The 21,048-nt window shown below is 47.7% G+C and overlaps 1 protein-coding gene across 1 annotated transcript; it reads left to right on the top strand.

Annotated features, from left to right (window-relative positions):
• Positions 1-1,542: 1,542 nt before the first annotated feature.
• Positions 1,543-19,990, top strand: LOC308153505 (plakophilin-4-like; the record flags this gene model as incomplete). Its single annotated transcript, XM_080526664.1, has 20 exons — positions 1,543-1,686; positions 4,191-4,303; positions 4,846-4,880; positions 5,391-5,510; positions 7,269-8,036; positions 9,703-9,861; positions 10,497-10,674; positions 10,857-10,989; positions 11,865-12,078; positions 12,598-12,781; positions 13,788-13,905; positions 14,362-14,556; positions 14,846-15,022; positions 17,020-17,170; positions 17,491-17,683; positions 17,907-17,991; positions 18,512-18,629; positions 19,160-19,291; positions 19,564-19,637; positions 19,736-19,990. 20 exons carry the CDS (start codon positions 1,543-1,545, stop codon positions 19,988-19,990), a joined length of 3,546 nt encoding a protein of 1,181 aa, XP_080382790.1.
• Between the last annotated feature and the right edge of the window lie 1,058 nt (positions 19,991-21,048).

Below are 21,048 nucleotides of genomic sequence, written 5' to 3'. Positions count from 1 at the left end.
TTTTCCTTAGCCACCACCCCTCTCATCGGTGATTAAGGCTGCGTTCGTAAATTTGCTCTGGAAATCTGATCAGCACTCATGGAATGCCTCTTGTCCAATCAAATTACTTGGTCCGTTTATGACGTTAAACCCAGTGTGCGCTCTGGCGCTCTCAGGGTGAGTTTACAAATGCAGCCTAGGTACTTTGTACAGTCAGCTGACCAGACATTAGTGAACTGAATCGTCTTTAGATCATTGTGTTATTGGTCGTTTGTGTTGCTAGTGGGAGCTGTTTTTGTGTTGAGGCTGTGTGGCCTGCAAGCTAGTTTGTATTGAAATCATTTTGTGTTTGAAGGTTAATTGCTGTCAGTTTGCACTTAATTTGCACTGGGAGGGGTTTCAACTCTTCTCCAGCAATGTATCAGGCTAGGGGAAAATATACCTACACTCATTTCAGTCCGGAATGTATTGCTGCTGCTCAATATTAATTTGCTGCTGTTAATGGCCAGTGATGAGTTTCCATTCAGAATACGTTTCCCATTGAAGATTTAATCAGGCATAGGGATGGGATAATGGCAGACAAAATAAATATGGGATGTTGTATGTATGTTAACCATGCCATCTCTATGATGGTGCTTTTAATTTGATGTCCATTATTTTCCACCTCATTATGAATAGATCTTTACAGTACACGAAGGGAAGTTTGCGTCGCTAGAGGGCAGTAAGAAATCATAAGCATCTTGAGGGTTTTCCGTCAAGGGTAGACGACAAGTAGGTAGCTTCATAATTTTTGGAGGATACGCTGTGTAGTGAAAATGATCGGACATTTCATCAATGTCATTCTCTGTCGTCGAAATGATTCGGTTTGTAAAATGTAGCTTATATCTCGTATGGAAAATGGATTCCCAACCGACCTATAGGATATATTACCCCTGATTAATACAGCAACATCTGGCTGGTAAGATATTGCAGCTCGTGCCTCGTAAGCAACTATTGCATATGAAATGCCATTTATTGATATCTACCTCCTTGCTCACCTATGCACGGTGTAATTCGTGATGTTAATCATGCACGCCTGTTATAACGGTGAGTAGTGTCGTCGGTTTTGCCCTCTGTGTATCGTACCGCTATCTGTCCGTACATTTTTATAATATATTATTATATTTGAACTAGCTGAACCAATGGTGACCTAATGCTATCCATTATCCATCTGACATTTTAAGAGACGTGGTTTCGGCTTATGGCTTCTTAAGTCTCTAAAAATGTAAGATGGATCATTCAGCCCATCAGTGAAATGTATCTGAAGGCTGTCTATCGCAGCTCCTATTGACAGCCTATATAATAATACGCAGTGGCCGGCTCTCTCAGTCTGTCACATCACGTTGGTGGTGTATCTGTATGGACTTGACATGTAGGTGGTTAGAATAGCTTCTCCCCATGCGCCTGCAATGCGTGATTGCTGTGGGTAGTGTGACCATGCAAGCCCTCTGTGTGCATAACTCCTGCAGAGGGATTCAGGACTCACTCAGCATCATCATGCCAGCTCCGGAGCAGCGGGGAGAGATGGAGGAAGGGGATGGGGAAGCTGGGCCCTTGCCACCCAGAGAGGGACCCAATGGACACAGCTTAGAGCCTGACACCTCCACCACCACCAACACCACCACCAACACCACCACCAACAACCTCTTAGCCTCCGTCAAAGAGCAGGTACAGCATCTACCTCCTCCTCCTCTTCTCTTATCCATACCTCCTCACTCCTCTTCCCTTATCCTTCTTGTCATTCTCTCCCATCTCAACTCAGATTTTGCAGTGTCAGCCAATGTTTCATGTCATGAATAATATCAGAGATTTTTGTTAGATCATTAACCTTTGAAAGAGGCTTTGGTTATATCACCATGAATTATTATTAGGCCTATATATAATTATGTTTTTAAATCTCAGATCATACAGCCTTGTATGAGTAGACCTATGATGCAGTGTAGCAATCTGATGGAGACGGGTTGGATTTTTTGTTGGGACAAGTTCACGGACAACAATGAAGTACTCTCTTACTTGTGACTCCTAAAGCCAACCGTTAAACTTTTGTCTTGTGAAATCGACAGCAGAGGTGACATTTACATAAATAGCTGAAACCTGATACAAGATAGAACAAGAAAGTACCAGATATTCTAGTTTTGTAGGCTACATTCTATTAGAGTGGAATGTTTGGTTCCAACATGAAGGATACCTCTTCTGCTGTTGTGACTGTCCAACTAGTTTTCCTGGAATGGTCTATCTCTAGCCTAATCAGGAGGAGTTAAACCGCCAGGGCCTGCTAATGTCAGAGTGGCAAGGCTGGCTCAGTCCAGTTACAACACTCTGCCAGGCTTCATCCGCGTATTTGAGGTCCCTAATGCGCAGTTTAACAGCTGTCAGGGTTTGGGTTCTCTCATATTTATTTTGTTGTTTGTGTGTGTGTGTGTGTGTGTGTGTGTGTGTGTGTGTATGTGTGATGTGGTAGAACACACACTAATTCCATGGGTCACTAGACATACAAGAGAGGCTTTGTGACCCCAGACAATGAGCAGACAGTGATCCCTTCCACAACAGTGTACAGCTGGTACAAGACATAGGCTGGCACTGCTTGGCATTGGACTGGCAGGACCCCATACAGAGAGGCACTGCAGTAACGCTGGTGACTGTGCCACTCGCAATGTCTCAACATCACAAGTGGCGTACAGGGCAGTGTCCGTCAATACAGTGGCATACAGGGGTAGTCCTGGCCTTGCGGGTAGTGAGTTGGACTGGTGATCAGAAGGTCATGAGTTCAAATCCCACCTGGGAACACCACCACTGGTGTTGTTCTGTCGGACATGCATTGAAACATAGATGGTTTCACCCTATGTACACTCTCAATGTCCCCTCAGTTGTTTACATAACAGGCTTACTGTATAGTCACTTTAATATACGGTACACATGGCCCTGTTGAGATGAAATGCCAACATCTTTAGATGCACTTATCGTGACATGGGCAGTGCTGACCCAAATACCACAAAGCCTCTTTTGTCAGAGTCATGTTTGGATCATGTCTTTATCATCTGGAGAGAAAGCTGGCCTCATGTTGACACAGAGACTTGGAAGAATAAATAGATTTGCGTACCTTCCCAACACTACAGTCACCTGCCAAATCTCAAAATGCCTGGGATTGGTGTTAAGATCCGCCAAAACACGACTTCATTCTAGTCCATCCTCGAACACATCCACTCATTCCACATTCCAACAGTTAGAACAGGTTAGGTTGAGCAGGCTGAATGTTTAGCTGAAATACCAGATGTGAGGAGCAGGAGAGGTTGGTGGAGGTAGACATCGGAGGACAGGCTCATTGTAATGCATGGAACGGAAGAGGAATCGCATCAAACACCTCATTTCGTTCCGAGCATTACAATGAGTCCGTCCTCCGATTTCCCCCATGGTTCCTCTCATACGATGAGGATCCTCTCATACGATCAATCATTGAAATCCAAAAAAGTGAAGGCTACTCTTTCCTGAAGGTCAAAATCGATTAAATTGTTGCTTGTAGACACATTTGGAGTCTTCCCTCACTTCTTGGAATTGAGTGTGATGCACATGAATATATCCAAGACTATGTCATTGACAAATCTGCAATGTCGGTGAAATGATCAAGTGTTTAACGGCTTGATGGAAAACAGGATTCAAATGGATGCATCCTGTTTGGTGTTGCGTACTGTTAGCCTAACAAGTAAATGCCTTGATCGCCTAGTTTCTCTGTAAAAGAAAACCTCTCTCTCTCCTTTATTCCAATTGGTTTCAATGCATGTCCAACAGAACAGTCGTGAGCGTACCTCCTGAGACATCTACTACCCCCAGCACTGCGTCTCCTGAGACACCCGCTTTTCCCCTTTACTGTTCCCCCCCAATACTTCTACTGCCCCCCCTGTACAGTTTCTCTGTTTCTCCAGTGTCTATACAAAAAAAAACTGTATTTTGTCTCTTTTTCTTAATTTCTTTTTCTTCCTTCTATCACGGAGACTGCCAATGGCCCCGGGCCTGAGCTAGATTACTCTTTCTGCTACGACTGGCGGATTGATGATTCACTTGCTTAGTCAAATGTATTAATTGTAAGTCGCTTTGGAATAAGGCGTCTGCTAAATGCCAAACATGTAAATGTAATGTAAATACCTGGTTTACCTCTACCTTCCCTGTTGCCATAGGAGCTTCAGTTTGAGCGGCTGACCAGGGAACTGGAAGAAGAGCGGCAGATAGTGGCCAGTCAGCTGGAGAGGTGCATGCTGGGAGCCGAGTCACCAGGCGGTGACAGTAGCAGGTACACACACACACACACACACACACACACACAGCACACTGAGAACACATCTCCTGTTGCCGTGATGAGCATCCCTCCTGCACTGGAGCTTGAGTAATGCCTTTATCTAGGCTCACCAATCACTCACATCCACTCACTAACTGCATATAGCTGTTCATCGGTGCATGGCACAAAGTGCATCTGAATAGGCGGGCTGGCTTCTCTGGAGGAAGAAAAGAAAAAGGCTTGACGCGTGAACGAGGAATTATAAGATACGAGATAAAGTGGGACGTGCTATCGGAAGAATGCAGAATGTATCGAATACTTACTGTACCTGTCAGCAATGTTTGAATGCAGTCAAAGCGGTTTTTCATACACCTTTTATTCATATGAAACACACTTTTCCATGGTTATATCAATGATGCATGATTCTGTGGGTTCTTATATCAGTCATCTGTTCACGATGCTGTGTGTGTGCCAGGTTTGGAAACCGCCAATGTATCTTTCTCTCTCTCTTTCTCTCTTTCTCTCTCTCTGTCTCTCTCTCTTCTCCTCTCCTTTAGCTCGTCAGAGAAGTCCTTTGCCTGGATATCAGCAGGTAAATATGATCACTTTTCAAAAAATGCCGGTCGAGAGAGGACGCTGGCGTTGCATGTTCGCCGCTTCTCCGCCCGAAATCTAGGTGTAATTGCAGTATACAGAGTAGATTGTCCTACAAAGACATTTAGATTTAGTAATCTAAAAATTAATTAGGGAGGAGTAGTACAGGAGTAGTCCAAGGTAGCACAAGTCCTTCAGTTCTAAAACATATCAACTACTGGACAGGACTGGAAAACAGGCCCCGACGGTAATAGACGGCCAAACTGTGGATGACAGCGTAATTAAGTGGCTTTTCAAAAATGTATGACGATAATGATGCTGACTACACAGTATCTAAGGTAGCAAAACATGCAATTAAAAAACTGTCAGGGCTAATTGACTACTGCCAAGAGCCAAACCAGGAAGCATTTTTAATGGAACAGAAATGTCTGTAATGTACATGACGCCATTTTCTTTTCTTTTCTTTTCCTTTTGTGTGTGTGTGTGTGTGTGTTAGATGCATCTGCAGCAGGAGAACTCCAGCCTGGTGGGATGGGGAGGTCTCAGTCCCCCCTTCGCCTTTTCAGACATGGACAACAGGGTCTCTACCCCCCCGAGCCAGAGAGAGCCTCCCTGCATGACAGTGAGGGTCTGTCTATTTCCTTATATGGTCACTGTACAGCGCTGAAGCCCTATTGATTCAAACATGAGCAGGATATTGAGCCAAATGATGAAAAACATTTGCTTTCCTCTGCCTCCCGAAACTCACCTGAATACCCTTTACCTCCCTCTCCTGGTCCCCTCCCCCCTTCCCTGTCTCCTCCCCTCCTTCCCTGTCCCCTCCCCCCTTCCCTGTCTCCTCCCCTCCTTCCCTGTCTCCTCCCCCTCCTTCCCTGTCTCCTCCCCTCCTTCCCCGTCTCCTCCCCTCCTTCCCTGTCTCCTCCCCCTCCTTCCCTGTCTCCTCCCCTCCTTCCCTGTCTCCTCCCCTCCTTCCCTGTCTCCTCCCCTCCTTCCCCGTCTCCTCCCCTCCTTCCCTGTCTCCTCCCCTCCTTCCCTGTCTCCTCCCCTCCTTCCCTGTCTCCTCCCCCTCCTTCCCTGTCTCCTCCCCTCCTTCCCTGTCTCCTCCCCTCCTTCCCCGTCTCCTCCCCTCCTTCCCTGTCTCCTCCCCTCCTTCCCTGTCTCCTCCCCTCCTTCCCTGTCTCCTCCCCCTCCTTCCCTGTCTCCTCCCCTCCTTCCCTGTCTCCTCCCCTCCTTCCCTGTCTCCTCCCCTCCTTCCCTGTCTCCTCCCCTCCTTCCCTGTCTCCTCCCCTTCCCTGTCTCCTCCCCTCCTTCCCTGTCTCCTCCCCCTCCTTCCCTGTCTCCTCCCCTCCTTCCCTGTCTCCTCCCCTCCTTCCCTGTCTCCTCCCCTCCTTCCCTGTCTCCTCCCCTCCTTCCCTGTCTCCTCCCCCTCCTTCCCTGTCTCCTCCCCTCCTTCCCTGTCTCCTCCCCTCCTTCCCTGTCTCCTCCCCTCCTTCCCTGTCTCCTCCCCTCCTTCCCTGTCTCCTCCCCCTCCTTCCCTGTCTCCTCCCCCTCCTTCCCTGTCTCCTCCCCCCCTTCCCTGTCTCCTCCCCTCCTTCCCTGTCTCCTCCCCTCCTTCCCTGTCTCCTCCCCTCCTTCCCTGTCTCCTCCCCTCCTTCCCTGTCTCCTCCCCTTCCCTGTCTCCTCCCCTCCTTCCCTGTCTCCTCCCCTCCTTCCCTGTCTCCTCCCCTCCTTCCCTGTCTCCTCCCCCTCCTTCCCTGTCTCCTCCCCTCCTTCCCTGTCTCCTCCCCCTCCTTCCCTGTCTCCTCCCCTCCTTCCCTGTCTCCTCCCCCTCCTTCCCTGTCTCCTCCCCTCCTTCCCTGTCTCCTCCCCTCCTTCCCTGTCTCCTCCCCTCCTTCCCTGTCTCCTCCCCCTCCTTCCCTGTCTCCTCCCCTCCTTCCCTGTCTCCTCCCCTCCTTCCCTGTCTCCTCCCCTCCTTCCCTGTCTCCTCCCCCTCCTTCCCTGTCTCCTCCCCTCCTTCCCTGTCTCCTCCCCTCCTTCCCTGTCTCCTCCCCCTCCTTCCCTGTCTCCTCCCCTCCTTCCCTGTCTCCTCCCCCTCCTTCCCTGTCTCCTCCCCTCCTTCCCTGTCTCCTCCCCTCCTTCCCTGTCTCCTCCCCTCCTTCCCTGTCTCCTCCCCTCCTTCCCTGTCTCCTCCCCCTCCTTCCCTGTCTCCTCCCCTCCTTCCCTGTCTCCTCCCCTCCTTCCCTGTCTCCTCCCCCTCCTTCCCTGTCTCCTCCCCTTCCCTGTCTCCTCCCCTCCTTCCCTGTCTCCTCCCCTCCTTCCCTGTCTCCCCCCCTTCCCTGTCTCCTCCCCCCCTTTCCCTGTCTCCTGCCCTTTACCCCCCTCACAGGGTCTGGGGGTCATTCGCTCCATATGACTTCCTACTCGGACAGTGGGTACCAGGACAGTAGCGTGGGCTACTACAGCAGTCAGAACGTGGTGCGCTCGGAGCCGCGGCCACAGCTCTCCAGCCCGGGGCCCAGGGCCGGCGCTAGCCCCAGCCTCTCCAGGAGTCCGAGGGCAGAGGGCCAGGCCTCGGCGTCAGGCCGGGTGATGCGGAGGATAGGCTCCTTACCCTCCCGGAGCCAGTCCCCGGCGGCGTGCGCGGCCCCGGGGGGGGCGGGGGGGCCCGTGTCCCCCTCTCGCGTCTCCCTGCGCACTTCCCAGGGTGGCAGCGCCTACGGCTCGCCCATCCTCTCCGAGCCCCGCCCCCTGGCCAGCGTTTTCCCCGGGACCAGCATGCCCCCTTCCTCCTCCTCCTCCACCTCCCCCCCCCCTCTGCCCCCCCCCGCCCCCGCCTCCTCCCAGTCCCGTGCCGGCTCCCCCTCCAACGGCCCCCCCCCCCGCAGCAGCTCCCGCCCGGGCAGCGCCTCCCACGCCACGTCGCCTCCGTGCCAGGCGATGGGGGGCGGCGGCGGCTCAGGCCGCCTGGGGTCCTCTCTGTCTCTGGCGGAGGGGAGGGGGCTGCCAGCGTCGCCCCTGCGCTCCTGTATGGTCGCGGTGCCCCAGCAGCACTACGGCTCTACGCTGCCTCGCCAGACACAGCCACTCCCCTACGGCCACGAGACCTACGGCCTCTACGAGAGGACCGCCCTGCCTCGCCCAGACAGCCTCACAGGTCAGGGTCTGTCAAACACACACACACACACACACACAAACCCACTTTATGAAATGTGTTCCGTATAGCTATTGAGTTGTATCAATAATGCACTGTCCAGACTATCACGGTTGTACACACATTGCCGTAGGCTGAATAAAATAGATGTAAAAAATGTATATATATATATATATATACATACTAAATATAAATATAATAATATAAATATATGTACTGTAGAGTATCACAATGCGTCACCATATGTTGTATCTCATTGTGACATTGTGATATCGTGAGGTCTTTGCCAATACCGAGCCCTAATTGTTATGTCTCCCTCCAAAAGTCTGTGCTGTTAATGGACTTTTTTCTTGCAATTCTCAAGCTCAGAATAGTTGTTGTTTGTTGTTTGGTTACTGGCAGGTTGTTATTCCATTCACCTGCACCTTCACAGCTCTGTTTTTTTAGTTTTGAGATCATGATGACATTTCACAGCACTCTAAAACCTCTGACAGACAAATAGGAGAAAATGGGGTTGCGTTCTCCTTTCCCTGTTCATTCCCTACAGAGGAGAGGCTCACAAACAGACAACAAACAGACAACAAACAGACAACAAATAGACAACAAACAGGCAACAAACAGAAAACAAACTGACAACAAACAGACAACAAACAGACAGACAACAAACAGACAACAAACAGACAACAAACAGAAAACAGAAAACAAACAGAAAACAAACAGAAAACAGACAACAAACAGACAACAAACAGACACAGCCTTTTAGATCAATCACATGACATAACTACCGTAAGCACAATGCAAAGCCATGATAGACATCATCAACGTTGTCTGAAGTGGATCGGGCTGGGTTGAAAGTGATTATTTTCTGTTACAAAAGAATAATGAAGTGTTGATCTGTAGCATTTCTTTATTTTATTTATTTCAGAGTTAACTAATAACATTGTTATTCAAAAAGGCTGCCTTTGTATTGTTTTTTCTTGGACTTTTACAAAGTGGTGTATTTGATTGTAAATCCCTTGGGTCTCGCATCTCACATTGAGTCTGTACGATTAGATTAGATTAGATTCAACTTTATTGTCAACGAAATGCAGTGCACATACAAATGCAAATGCAAATGCATGCACAACACAACTGATAACACAAGATACAACACATTTACTGTCGGGAGGACCATATTGCAGACAGAACCTCTTTTGAGCATAATGAATGTGCTAAGTCTTCCTGTCTTTCCCCCAGAGGGGATGCGGCTGTGTTGTAACGGTCCGTTGCTTTTTTGGATTCTTTCCTCAGTCCAATACCGCATCCAAGCTCCTCGGTATTGCTGGTATGATACTGCTGGTATGATACTGCTGCATGTGACATGGATGTGTTGGTCCTTCCTGTATCCAAGCACTTAGCCGGTCCTCGTGACCCAGATAGCCCTGTTGTATAAGCCACTTGTTCATAATACGCCTTCGCTGTATTGGGATTGTTGGTGTGTGTGTGTGGTATGCTATAAGACATTGCCTATCTTTCCCATTCGTTTGGGATTGAGGCATCGTGCTGCTGGCCATTGAAGATGGGTTTTGTTTTTAGTCTAGGAGTAGGTTTAATCCGCTGGGGGTGGTGGAATGTACAGAATGACAAAAAACACCCAACTGTGTGTGTGTGTGTGTGTGTGCCCACCCAGGACTGCACAGCTCCTACGCCAGCCACCACAGCCAGCTGGACCAGGAGCTGAGGGCCGCCATGTCACCTGACTGTCACATCACGCCCGTCTACGACGACAGAGCCTTCCACAGCCCCCTGTACCAGAGCCCCACCCACGGCGGCTACCGGGCAGCCACAGGTACTGCACTCGAGGCCAGCTGGCACAAACAACATCCCTCATAGAGCCATAGTCATGACTGGAGTGTCAGTGGAGAAATTATTATCTCTTTTTATGTCTTTGTTTACCATTTTTTCTGACCGAGTACTCAGTTTGGGTACTTTCCAATACCGAGTACCAATACGCATACTTTTGGAAAGGACTTCTGGCCAAGAAACCAATCAAATTGACGGAGGGGTTGGACAGCTCCATAAATATAGAGCAATATTTTTAAATAAACACTCTCTCAATGTATTTCACCACCTCTTGCTAGCACGCTACACAATACTGTTACAAGTATAGAACGCTTAGGAATGTGTTCATGTGAGCATAATCGCTAATCGTTGCTAGCTATCTTGCCAGCTAAAAACACTAAAAACACATATATATTTTTTTTGTAGGCTACTGCTTTCAGGTAAATCGGTGAGCAAAATGTGTTTTAGTATCGGTTTGGGGTATCTGGGCATTGCTAAGATACCCGATTCCTCGATACCAGTATCAGTAACGGTGATTCCCTGCTTTATCTCTCTATCTCTTTCTCCTGCTGGTTTGGAATGTCCTAGACTCCCAGTGTGTGTCGTCCTGAGAAAGTTATTATTTATTTACCTTCCCACCAGGTGTGGGGAGTCTTCAGAGGACCACAAGCCATTGCAGCACCCTGGCGTACCAAAGAAGCAGCTATGGGCTAAACTCCACAGGCTTGTACGTGGACCCTTACAGGGTCTCCCAGCAGGGGCCCACTGAGCTGTCCTACACCAGATCTCCCTCCATCGACAGCATGCACAAAGACCCCAGGTACACACGCACACACACACACACACACACACACACACACACACACTAATTGGCTGCACTGCGAGAGTTCAAGCTGCAGCAGGAGTAGTTTTTGTCTTTATCTCTCTTCCTCCATTCAACTATGTCTCCCTCCTCCTCTCCTCTCTCTCTCCCACTCTCTCTCTCCCTCCCTCCTTCTCCAGGGAGTTTGCGTGGCGTGACCCGGAGCTTCAGGAGGTGATCCACATGCTGCAGCATCACTTCCCCTCGGTGCAGGCCAACGCCGCCGCCTACCTCCAGCACCTGTGTTACGGAGACAACATTGTCAAAGTGGAGGTAACGTCTACCTGGCCGCTCCACACCTCCCTACGTCACCCGCAGCTACCGTATGTCCCTGAGCCCTGAGATTTGAATACACTACTTTGAAACACCAGTGAAGATGATTCAAAACGTGTTCAAACGTGTTCAACAACATGAACACCTACAGGTTTTTCCACTTGGTGAGGTGAAGCTAGCGACATAACCATTTTGGCATTTGGCAAAACACGAAGCTGTCATCAGTCAGGCTCACCCCAACCATACTGTGCATACTGTGCCACCTCCAATATTTCACCTTGTTCTTTCCAGCGTTGTTTCAGTGGCGAAGGTGAACGTGTCACTAGGCCAGCCTGGTACAGCTCAGCTCAGCTCAGCTCAGCTCAGCTTAGCTTGCTTTCGTTGCGCTCTGTTTATTTTTATTTTTTTATTATACCTTTATTTAACCAGGTGAATACTCATTGAGATTTAAAATCTCTTTTCCCAGAGAGACCTGGCCAAGCACCAGCATATAAAAACAGATACATTTAGGTTTCAGACATACAGTATATAACAATGAACATAAGGCAGTATCAGGAATGCATAGGTAGCTGCGTTAAGTACAGACACTCTCTCGTACTTTCCCGTTCAAGGTCCTTCAAGATTCCACTGAAGGCATCGTAGGAGATCAGTTTTGCCAGGTTTAAGTCTTTCTGGAGGGTGTTCCAAGCAGAGGGGACAGCGTATTTGAAGGCTTTTTTCCCCAACTCTGTGTGAACACAAGGAACAAACAACTGCAAAACATCTTAGTGTCAATGAAGTGAATAAAAACACCACAAGCTGGTTCCGGTCAACATCAGGTGGGTGTGTGACCCTGTGACCCTGTGACCCTGTCCTTCCCCTCCCTCCCCTTGCAGGTGTGTCACCTGGGAGGCATCCAGCACCTGGTAGACCTGCTGGACCACAAGGCTGTGGAGGTGCAGCGTTGTGCCTGTGGGGCTCTCAGGAACCTGGTCTACGGGAAGGCCACCGACGACAACAAGGTGGCCCTGAGGAACTCTGGGGGCGTCCCCGCTCTGCTCCGACTGCTGAGGAAGACCGCTGACAACGAAGTCAGGGAGCTGGTCACCGGTGTGTCTCTTTGTGTCTGTTTGTGTCTCTGGCCGTCGGCTGGATGGCTTGGCTGGGTGGGTGGCTGACTGACTGGCTGGCTGGCTGACTGGCTGGCTGACTGGCTGGCTGGCGGCCTTAATATGTCCTGTTGGTCGATCTTTCTGTTTTATATGCCTGTTTCTTTGTCTGCCTGTGTCCCTGTCTTACTTTCTATCTGCTTGTCACTCTCCCTGTATATACGTTCTTTGTCTACCTCTCTTCACTGTCTGTTCTCTCTACCCCTCTTAACATCGATCTGTGTGTTCTCTACCTCTCTCAACATCTGTGTGTTCTCTACCTCTCTCAACATCTGTGTGTTCTCTCCACCTCTCTCAACATCGACCTGTTTTCTCTGCCTCATTTAACATCTGTCTGTTTGACTTACGTTTCTAATGTGTTCTGCGTAGCCTAGACGAGGGGTGATAGGATAGGCTAATAGCAGCAACCTCTTACCAGCCATCCGTCTTCTTCTCCCTCCGTCCCTCCATGTCCGGCCAGGCGTGCTGTGGAACCTGTCCTCCTGCGACGCGGTCAAGATGACCATCATCCGGGACGCTCTGACCACCCTGACCAACACGGTGGTCATCCCCCACTCGGGCTGGAGCAGCGGGGCCTACCGCGACGAGCTCAAGCTCAAGTTCCACTCCTCCCTCCTCTTACGTAACACCACCGGCTGTCTGAGGTGAGAATCGTCGTGTGTAAGACCGATTCTCGTCCTTTCCCAAGATCTCATTGTCGTCGTCATCGTCATCTTAACGTCAAGACCACCTGTCTTATCCGTTGTGGAACGGTTCTTGATGGTTCTTGATGGAAAAAATGTTTTCCCCATCTGTGGAGATAAGAGTGCCATCCCATCAGCGAACCAAATCCGCCGCCTATTGCTTTCCGTCCAGTTATCTGTCGTAAGAGAACGCTCAGATCTAGGACGGTGTTTCTAGCACGATGTGATTCTCTCCTCCACACCTCACCACTGACGGCTGGTGGGTGCTGAGCTTTCTGGTGCATAATGGCTGCTGTGGCCTCCCCCAGGTGGGTGCTACTGCACAGTACACAAGGTAGTGATGAGCTGAGTTCTCCCCCCATACAACGTGAGGTCTTTGCGTATCGATAAATGCAAACGATTTGTATTCTTTTTTTTATGATCAGCATACTCAGCCCACATCCTGACCACAACAGTTAATTAATGTATGGTTAAACTCACCAAACTGACCCTGGATCAACATCTAGGGGTTAGACGTCACTTCAGAGACATAAAACACACCAGAGAGGGGTTACACTGATGAACAGTTTACACCAGCAAACGCCTCTGTATGTAAACGGATGAAGAGAATGTTTGCATTGTCGTCAGGGAAATGGTGTACAGTCGTTTGTCTGCTGTCTTGAATGACCAGCGGTCTCTATTGGAGGAGCGGTTTCTGTACTGTATCCAGGCAGTACAGTTCAGGTATCTGGAGACACCCTGTGGATGAAGTCATGCACTACAGACTAATGTGAACTGAAGTGGAGTGTATTTGAAATGTGTAGCAGCATTCTACATTCACTGTGGAATTATAACAACATTTGTGGTCGGCAGTGTGTGTGTGCGTGCGTGTGTGCGTGCGGCTGTTTAATCAGTATGTGTGTGTATTGTATTGAGTATTATTGTTGACCTGTGGACTCTGTGACTATGTGACTATGTGGCTGTACAGGAACCTGAGTTCGGCAGGAGAGGAGGCCAGGAGTCAGCTGCGCTGCTGTGAAGGTCTGGTGGACTCGATGCTCCACGTCATCAAAGCCTGTGTCAGCACCTCCGACTTCGACAGCAAGGTGGGCCCACATCCCCACTCAGACCAGGTCTTATGATAGACCGGCTAGATGGGTAGGCTGTACGGCCGCAACTGTCCACCAAAGTGTGCTCAAAATGTTATTAAATGAAATGCTATTAAATGAAATGCTATTAAATGGAAGTTGAAAAATGTTTTCATAGATGACACAAACTAGAGTATGAGGTCATTTTGATATTTGGGTGAGTTTTTTTCTCTTTGTAAGCTGGTATGGGTGTGTGAGCTTATGCTTTGGTGTGTGTGTGTGTGTGTGTGTGTGTGTGTGTGTGTGTGTGTGTGTACCTGCGTGCATGTTGTGTGTGTGCGTGTGTGTGTGTGTGCCTTTGTGTGCATTGTGCGTGCATATGTGCATGTTGTGTGTGTGTGTGTGTATTGTGTGTACCTGCGTGCATGTTGTGTGTGTGTGCGTGTGCGCGTGTTTGAAACGGTTCCCCTCCAGATCGTGGAGAACTGCGTGTGCACTCTGAGGAACCTCTCCTACCGCCTGGAGATCGAGCTGCCCTCCTCTCGTCTGCTGGGCGGGCCCCAGGAGGTGGACTCCCTGCTGGGCTACGGCTCTCCCAGCAAGGACTATGACTACCTCTGCTGGGGGAAGAAGAGGAAGAAGAAGAAGAGGCCGTGGATCGACGACAAGGTAGGAGGAGCGCAAACCTCAGGAACCAGAACGCTAGAGGTGCTAGATAAGGACTGTTTTTTTTTTTGTTTTTTTTTTGTCTGTAAACGCTTCTACAGTATGCTCACACACACACACACACACACATCCACACTGTAGAAAAGCAAAGAAAGTTACAAATCGCACCATCCGACTTGTAGATCTGCGCCAACTGATGTAGGGAAGACTGTGATTGTGAACTGAATCGGAATCGTTTCACCTGAACCAACTCTCTCCTCCTCACTCCTCACTGTACGTTGCGTGTCGGCAGTGGGACGGAGTGGGGCCTATCCCGGGCTTCTCCAAGTCTCAGGGAGGCGGGGCGGAGATGCTGTGGCACCCTGCCGTGGTAAAGCCCTACCTGAGCCTGCTGGCCGAGAGCTCCAACCCCGCCACCTTGGAGGGCTCCGCCGGGTCTCTTCAGAACCTCTCCGCCGGCAACCTGAAGGTGGGTCTCCAGCACCGCGTGACCACATAACTCCAATTCTGGCTTCACTCCACTGGCTCCCCATCCACTTCAGTATCGATTTTAAATTATTTTGGATTGTTTTTAAAGCACTTAACGGGCAGGCACCCCCGTACTTGGCTGACCTATTGCGCCACCATACTCCATCCAGAGCCCTTAGGTCAGCTGACCAACTGCTACTGGAGGTCCCTAGGACCAGACTCAAAACAAAAGGGGGTTTGGAACAAAATGATTTCTATAGGTATCTCCAGGTCCGACACCATTTCAATCAGAATTTAGGGGGAGTATCAGAAGAGGGGGTAACAGGAATTATGGAAGTATTTACATCAGCAAGCAAATCATTGATATGCAACAAGGTGGTATCTAGACTATACAATGGCTTCCGCCAGATCAATCTCAAAACAGTCAATACAATATTAAAGAGAAATGGGAGAAAGAGGGTAATTTTACTATTTCTGGGAAGGATTGGGACAGATTATGTAAACTACAATGGGAAACGACATGCTCAAATACGTGGCGAGAATTTAGTTGGAAAAACCTTAGAAGGTTTTTTATCACCCCCCTACAAAAACGACACCAGGGGACGGGTGTAGCGTGTTGGAGATCCTGTGGACTGAATGAAGCCAATCACTACCATGTATTCTGGGAATGCCCAAATCTAGTCCCATTTTGGCGGGAGATACACAATAATCTGGAAGCTATTTTTGAAATTAACATCCCCTTCAAATGTGACACCTTATACCTGGGAAACATCTCATTCGAAAATTGGGACAATAACGACAGAAAATTGATATTGATACTTCTGGTAGCAAGTAAAAAGGCTATCACAAGAAAATGGTTAAAGCCAGACGTACCCACAGTGGATGAATGGATAGATATAATTCATGATATATATGTAATGGAAAATATGTCATACTCCCTTAGAATTCAGGTAGAGAAATTCTAGCGGATCTGGACGAAATGGACTGGATATGTTAAACCTGTAAGGTCAGATTTCTGTTGAATTGTTAAAAGAACATGAGAGGGTGATGTAATTGTGTTTATTTTCTTGAATCATTTTCTATTCTAATCTATCATATGTAAGATGAAAGCTCCCAAAGTTCACTCGCTATTGTTTTTCGTTTTTCTTTGTTTGTTTTTGTTTTCGTTTTGTCTTGTCTTTACTTTACTTAATATAAAAAAGAAAAAAAGACTTTGGTCATAGGAACTGAGTTGATTGTGATATGTTGTAACCAATGACCATTGACAATAAAAAGAAAATTTCAAAAAAAATAAATAAAAGGGGATAGAGCCTTCTCTAAAGCAGCCCCTAGTCTCTGGAATAGCCTCCACGTCAGATCTGCCCAGAGCATCGAGGCTTTTAAAAAATGAGCTAAAACACATATTTTCTCCCTGGCCTTTGACCTGAGGTGAGCCTGCCTCCCGACTGTCAAACTTTGTACTTGTACTCTTTTTCTTTGTACTCCCGACTGCACTTTGTACTTGTACTTTTATTTCTGCACTTGTATTTGTATTGCACCTTGTTTTTAGTGTATTTTATCTGTTGTTTTCTCTTTTACTAGTGTTTTCTGTTAAGCACTTTGGGCGACTGTTTGTCGTTGTAAAATGTGCTATGTAAATAAACATTACTTACTTACTTACTTACTTACTACACCGCGAGGAGGAGGAGGAGGGCCGCTGGTGCTGCTCACCCAATGACGTGATGTGAGATTAGCGTTGTTGACGAGGTCTCCCCAACCCCCTGTCGACGGTTCACATATCCCTCTCCTCTCCTGCTGAATGTTCGGTGTTACTATCAATCTGTAATGAGTTACTTTGTAGCACATTTCGGCCTCTTTTTTCAATCTCACCGGTATTCTTTCTCCTTGTGTGTGTGTTTGTGTGTGTGTGTGTGTGTGTGTGTGTTTGTACCCATGTATACTATGTACCCATGTACGTACCCGTGTGTGTATTACGCGTGTTCCTGTTCGTGACGGCAGTTTGCGTCCTACATCCGGGCGGCGGTGCGTAAGGAGAAGGGGCTGCCCATCCTGGTGGAGCTGCTGAGGATGGACAACGACCGGGTGGTCTGCTCCGTGGCCACGGCCCTGAGGAACATGGCTCTGGACAGCAGGAACAAGGAGCTGATAGGTCAGACAGACACTGTCACTCACTCACACCTGTCTGGGTGCTGTTTTTCTCTGGGTGCCCACCTTATTGCCCACCAACATTATGCACACACACACACACACACACGTGCACGCTCGCTCGCGCACGCACGCATGCACATACACACACACACACACACACACACACACAATCACTGTGTGTGTGTGTGTGTGTGTGTGTGCGTGCGAGAGTGAGCATACACGTGTGTGTGTGTGTGTGTGTGTGTGTGTGTGTGTGCGTGCGCGAGCGAGCGTGTGTGTGTGCATAATGTTCAGCATAATGTTCACCTTACGGCCACACAGGGAAGTACGCCATGAGGGACCTGGTGAACCGCCTCCCCGGGGGAAGCCCCTCCCTGCTGTCAGATGAGACGGTGGCGTCTGTGTGCTGCACGCTGCACGAGGTCACCAGCCGGAACATGGAGAACGCCAAGGCGCTGGCCGACACGGGCGGCATCGAGAAGCTGGTCAACATCAGCAAGGGCAGAGGAAAGGGGTACGGGAATGCCTTCTGAATGACAAAGTCACAACGATGATATCATCACAATCGCAATCACGAATTCTGAATTATATCAAAATAACATGATGATCCAATTTCGTTATGATCTTATTATTTCTGTGTGTTTGCCGCAATGCGCCCTGCAGTAGGATAGTTTGCAATATAAACAAAGAACATACTTTACCGATTCAGAGAAGTGTGACTCTGCTGCTTGTCTCAGGTATTCCATGAAGGTGGTGAAGGCGGCCGCTCAGGTACTGAACACACTGTGGCAGTACAGGGACCTGCGCACCCTCTACAAACAGGTGAGCCCTCCCCCTCCACAGCCACAATCCACTGTGTCTACTCTGTATGCTAACTTGACATGTTGGCTTTTGATAATGACATTGAGATGCATTGGTGGTGAGGCGTCCTGAGACATCTATTACCTCTACTGTTTCTCCTGTGTAATAATGAAAAAAATAAAATAAATAATAATAATATTCTTTCTTCTAGCATGGCGACTGCCAATGGCCCCTGGCCTGTGCATAGATTACATTTTCCTGCTGTGATTGGTGGATAGATGATTCACTTACTTAGTCAAATGTATTTGTTGTAAATGGCTTTGGAATAAGGCGTCTGCTAAATGCCAAAATGTGAGGCTAGTTCGAAACAGATTCACAGATTCTTTAATCCAACTTCTGCTGTGGCAATGCAACTCCAGAAAGTAATGTCTTCTACAGTTGTTTACAATATTGATATCTAAACGACCCAGTATACAGTAACTTCACTTGTTGGTCTGGGTATGAGGGTGTTTTTTTTATAGCCTGTGGTCCTATTTCGTAGGACGGGTGGAACCACGTCCATTTTATCACCCCAGTGTCCACGCTGGAGCGGGACAGGTACAGGTCTCAACCAACCCTGCCTACCAGCACCTTACAGATGTCCCCCGTCATCCAATCAGGTGAGCTCACTCAACCAGCATGAGAGAAAAAAATGGGCACCAATTCCCAAGAGATTATTATTTTTATTTTTTTTACAATGCAGTATTGCAGTATTGTATGCAGGGTATCCGCAGTGTTTTGAAAAGTATTAAAAGTTGATAAATAAATTTTGGGAAAATCAAGACCCTTAATAAGTATTAAAAAGTCTTATCATGGTTTTATGAGGTCTTGAATTTTGTAGGTATTTTTCTGAATTAGACTGTCCAAAGAGTTTGAGTCCTAAAAACCTTTAGTAAAAGTTCGTGAATTTATTCGTTTTATTAAAAAACAAAGAAATTCTGTTGTATGATAGTGGTCTAGTCTATTGCAAACTAAAACTGTTAAGTTAAAGGTGTCACTGATGTAAACGGTTACAGCTCGAAGTGGCGGGGAGGTCTGGAAAAATATTGACACAGTCTTTAAAAAGTCTTAGAAAGGTATTGAAATGAACCTCAAGATTCCTGTATATACCCTGCATCATATTACGGTAGCGTTTCTGTTTTTTTTTTAGGTGGCAGTGCAACTTCCTCACCAGCAATGTTGGGGATCAGAAGACACAGCTCAAATTACCAGAGGACGCAATCGTCTATGCAACTGGATACGTATTACGGAGACAACAGTTTACATAAACAACAATATACAGGTAAACCACGCTACCCGGTGCCTCCCACAGGGGCTTTTCATCAACAGACCCAACAGTACATGTATGACAACAACAGCTCACTAGAACTGAGGCCATCTTGGATTGAGAGATAGCTTCCACGTTTTTTTGGGGATATTGTTTGAAACGTTTTGGTTGTACAAACTGAGGACACCGGTCTTGTACAATACTGTAAAGTATATGACTTTGGTTCATTGTGCATACTGCGTGTGTGTATTTGTGTTCACAAGAAGTTGTGTTTTTTTTCGTTCTAGGGTCAGAAAAGCAAACACCATATTTTATCGGGTCCTATTCCTCCCCATCAAGAGAGGACTTCAGAAGATCCCAGGTTAGACCAGAAAAACATAGTCCCTAATTATTTAAAATAAAAAATAAAAACATGGTCTGTGGTCTGTGTTTGTCTCATAACACTTCTTTTCTGACCAGCACACAGAGCTGTTCTACGACGAGCCGGATAGGAAGACTTACAACACCTACGGAATGTACCTATCATCACCACAGGGTTATGGGGAGGAGGAGCCTTACCAGGATGAGTCTGTCCACTCAACCTCCACAGAGAGATATGCCACCCAATCTCACAGACTCAAATCCACCACTAACTATGTGGACTTCTACTCCACCACACGAAGGCCTTCCCAACGGGCCAACCAGTACACCGGCTCTCCTGACTCCTGGGTGTAGAGATGTTACTCAACAAACCATCCATTCATATGCGAACATTTGTGTTTGTGTGTGTGTGTGTGTGTGTGTATGTGTGTCTGTGTGTGTGTCTGTGTCTGTATTTGTGTGTGCATGCGTGCTTGCGTGCGTGTGTGTGTGTATGTGTATGTGTATGTGTATGTGTGTGTGTGTGTGTGTGTGTGTGTGTGTGTGTGTGTGTGTGTGTGTGTGTGCGTGTGTGCGTGTGCGTGCATGTTCAATTATTCAGAATGGAATGAGAAACCTAGTTGTTTTCTGGGGTGCTTAACAGTGTCAGTCAAACTATTTCTCAGCCGCAAGAGGCTGTATGTGGTGGCTTTATGATGAGGTGGGTCAGGTAGGAGATTTGTAAAATGAACTGTGTGGAAAGGTTATGCTTTAAGGGAATTAATTGTTCTGAATATTAGCCAAAAATATATTATGAAGTCATACCCGTGAAATGTGTAATAGTATTTGTACAGATGAATAAAAGTATTACACTGTCTTGTTACATTGCTGTTTTCAACGTATAGACTGTGTATGCTACAGTATGTTGGGTCGGTTTCCTGGAAACATTAAGCCTAGTCTTGGACTAAATCACACTTTCAAATGAGAATATCCAATGAGGATGCTTTGTAGTTTAGGATTAGGCTCAATCGGTGTCCGGGAATCCAGCCCATAGTGTCTAGTACATTTTCTATGGTTTATTTATGAATTTTTTATTGTGAATATTGACCCAAATTCCCTGTTGTCTGTACTGTCCAACACCCGTTATCATATGGACCATGTCACAGATGGAAATGTATAAAGATTAAAGAACTGATCATAACATCAAAAAAGCATCTTTGCATGGTAAACCTAGTTGAATGATCTTTGGAATGGCAAGTGCTTGGGATTTTTTCAACTGGATATCTGGTTGCAGGGCCGGCTGCTGACATAAGCAGTCTATGGGGTTACTTAGCGCCACAACCACTAGAGGGGGGGGGCCACACTTTTGCCGTCGGTTTGCGCAAGCTACCGCCCGTCAATCAAAAAATCTGCCATGTTCTATGAACTGAGCC

This window comes from Nansenia antarctica, assembly GCF_963989245.1.
Source record: "Nansenia antarctica genome assembly, chromosome: 3".
NCBI lineage: Eukaryota > Metazoa > Chordata > Actinopteri > Argentiniformes > Microstomatidae > Nansenia > Nansenia antarctica.
This window is presented reverse-complemented; position numbering and strand designations above follow the sequence as displayed.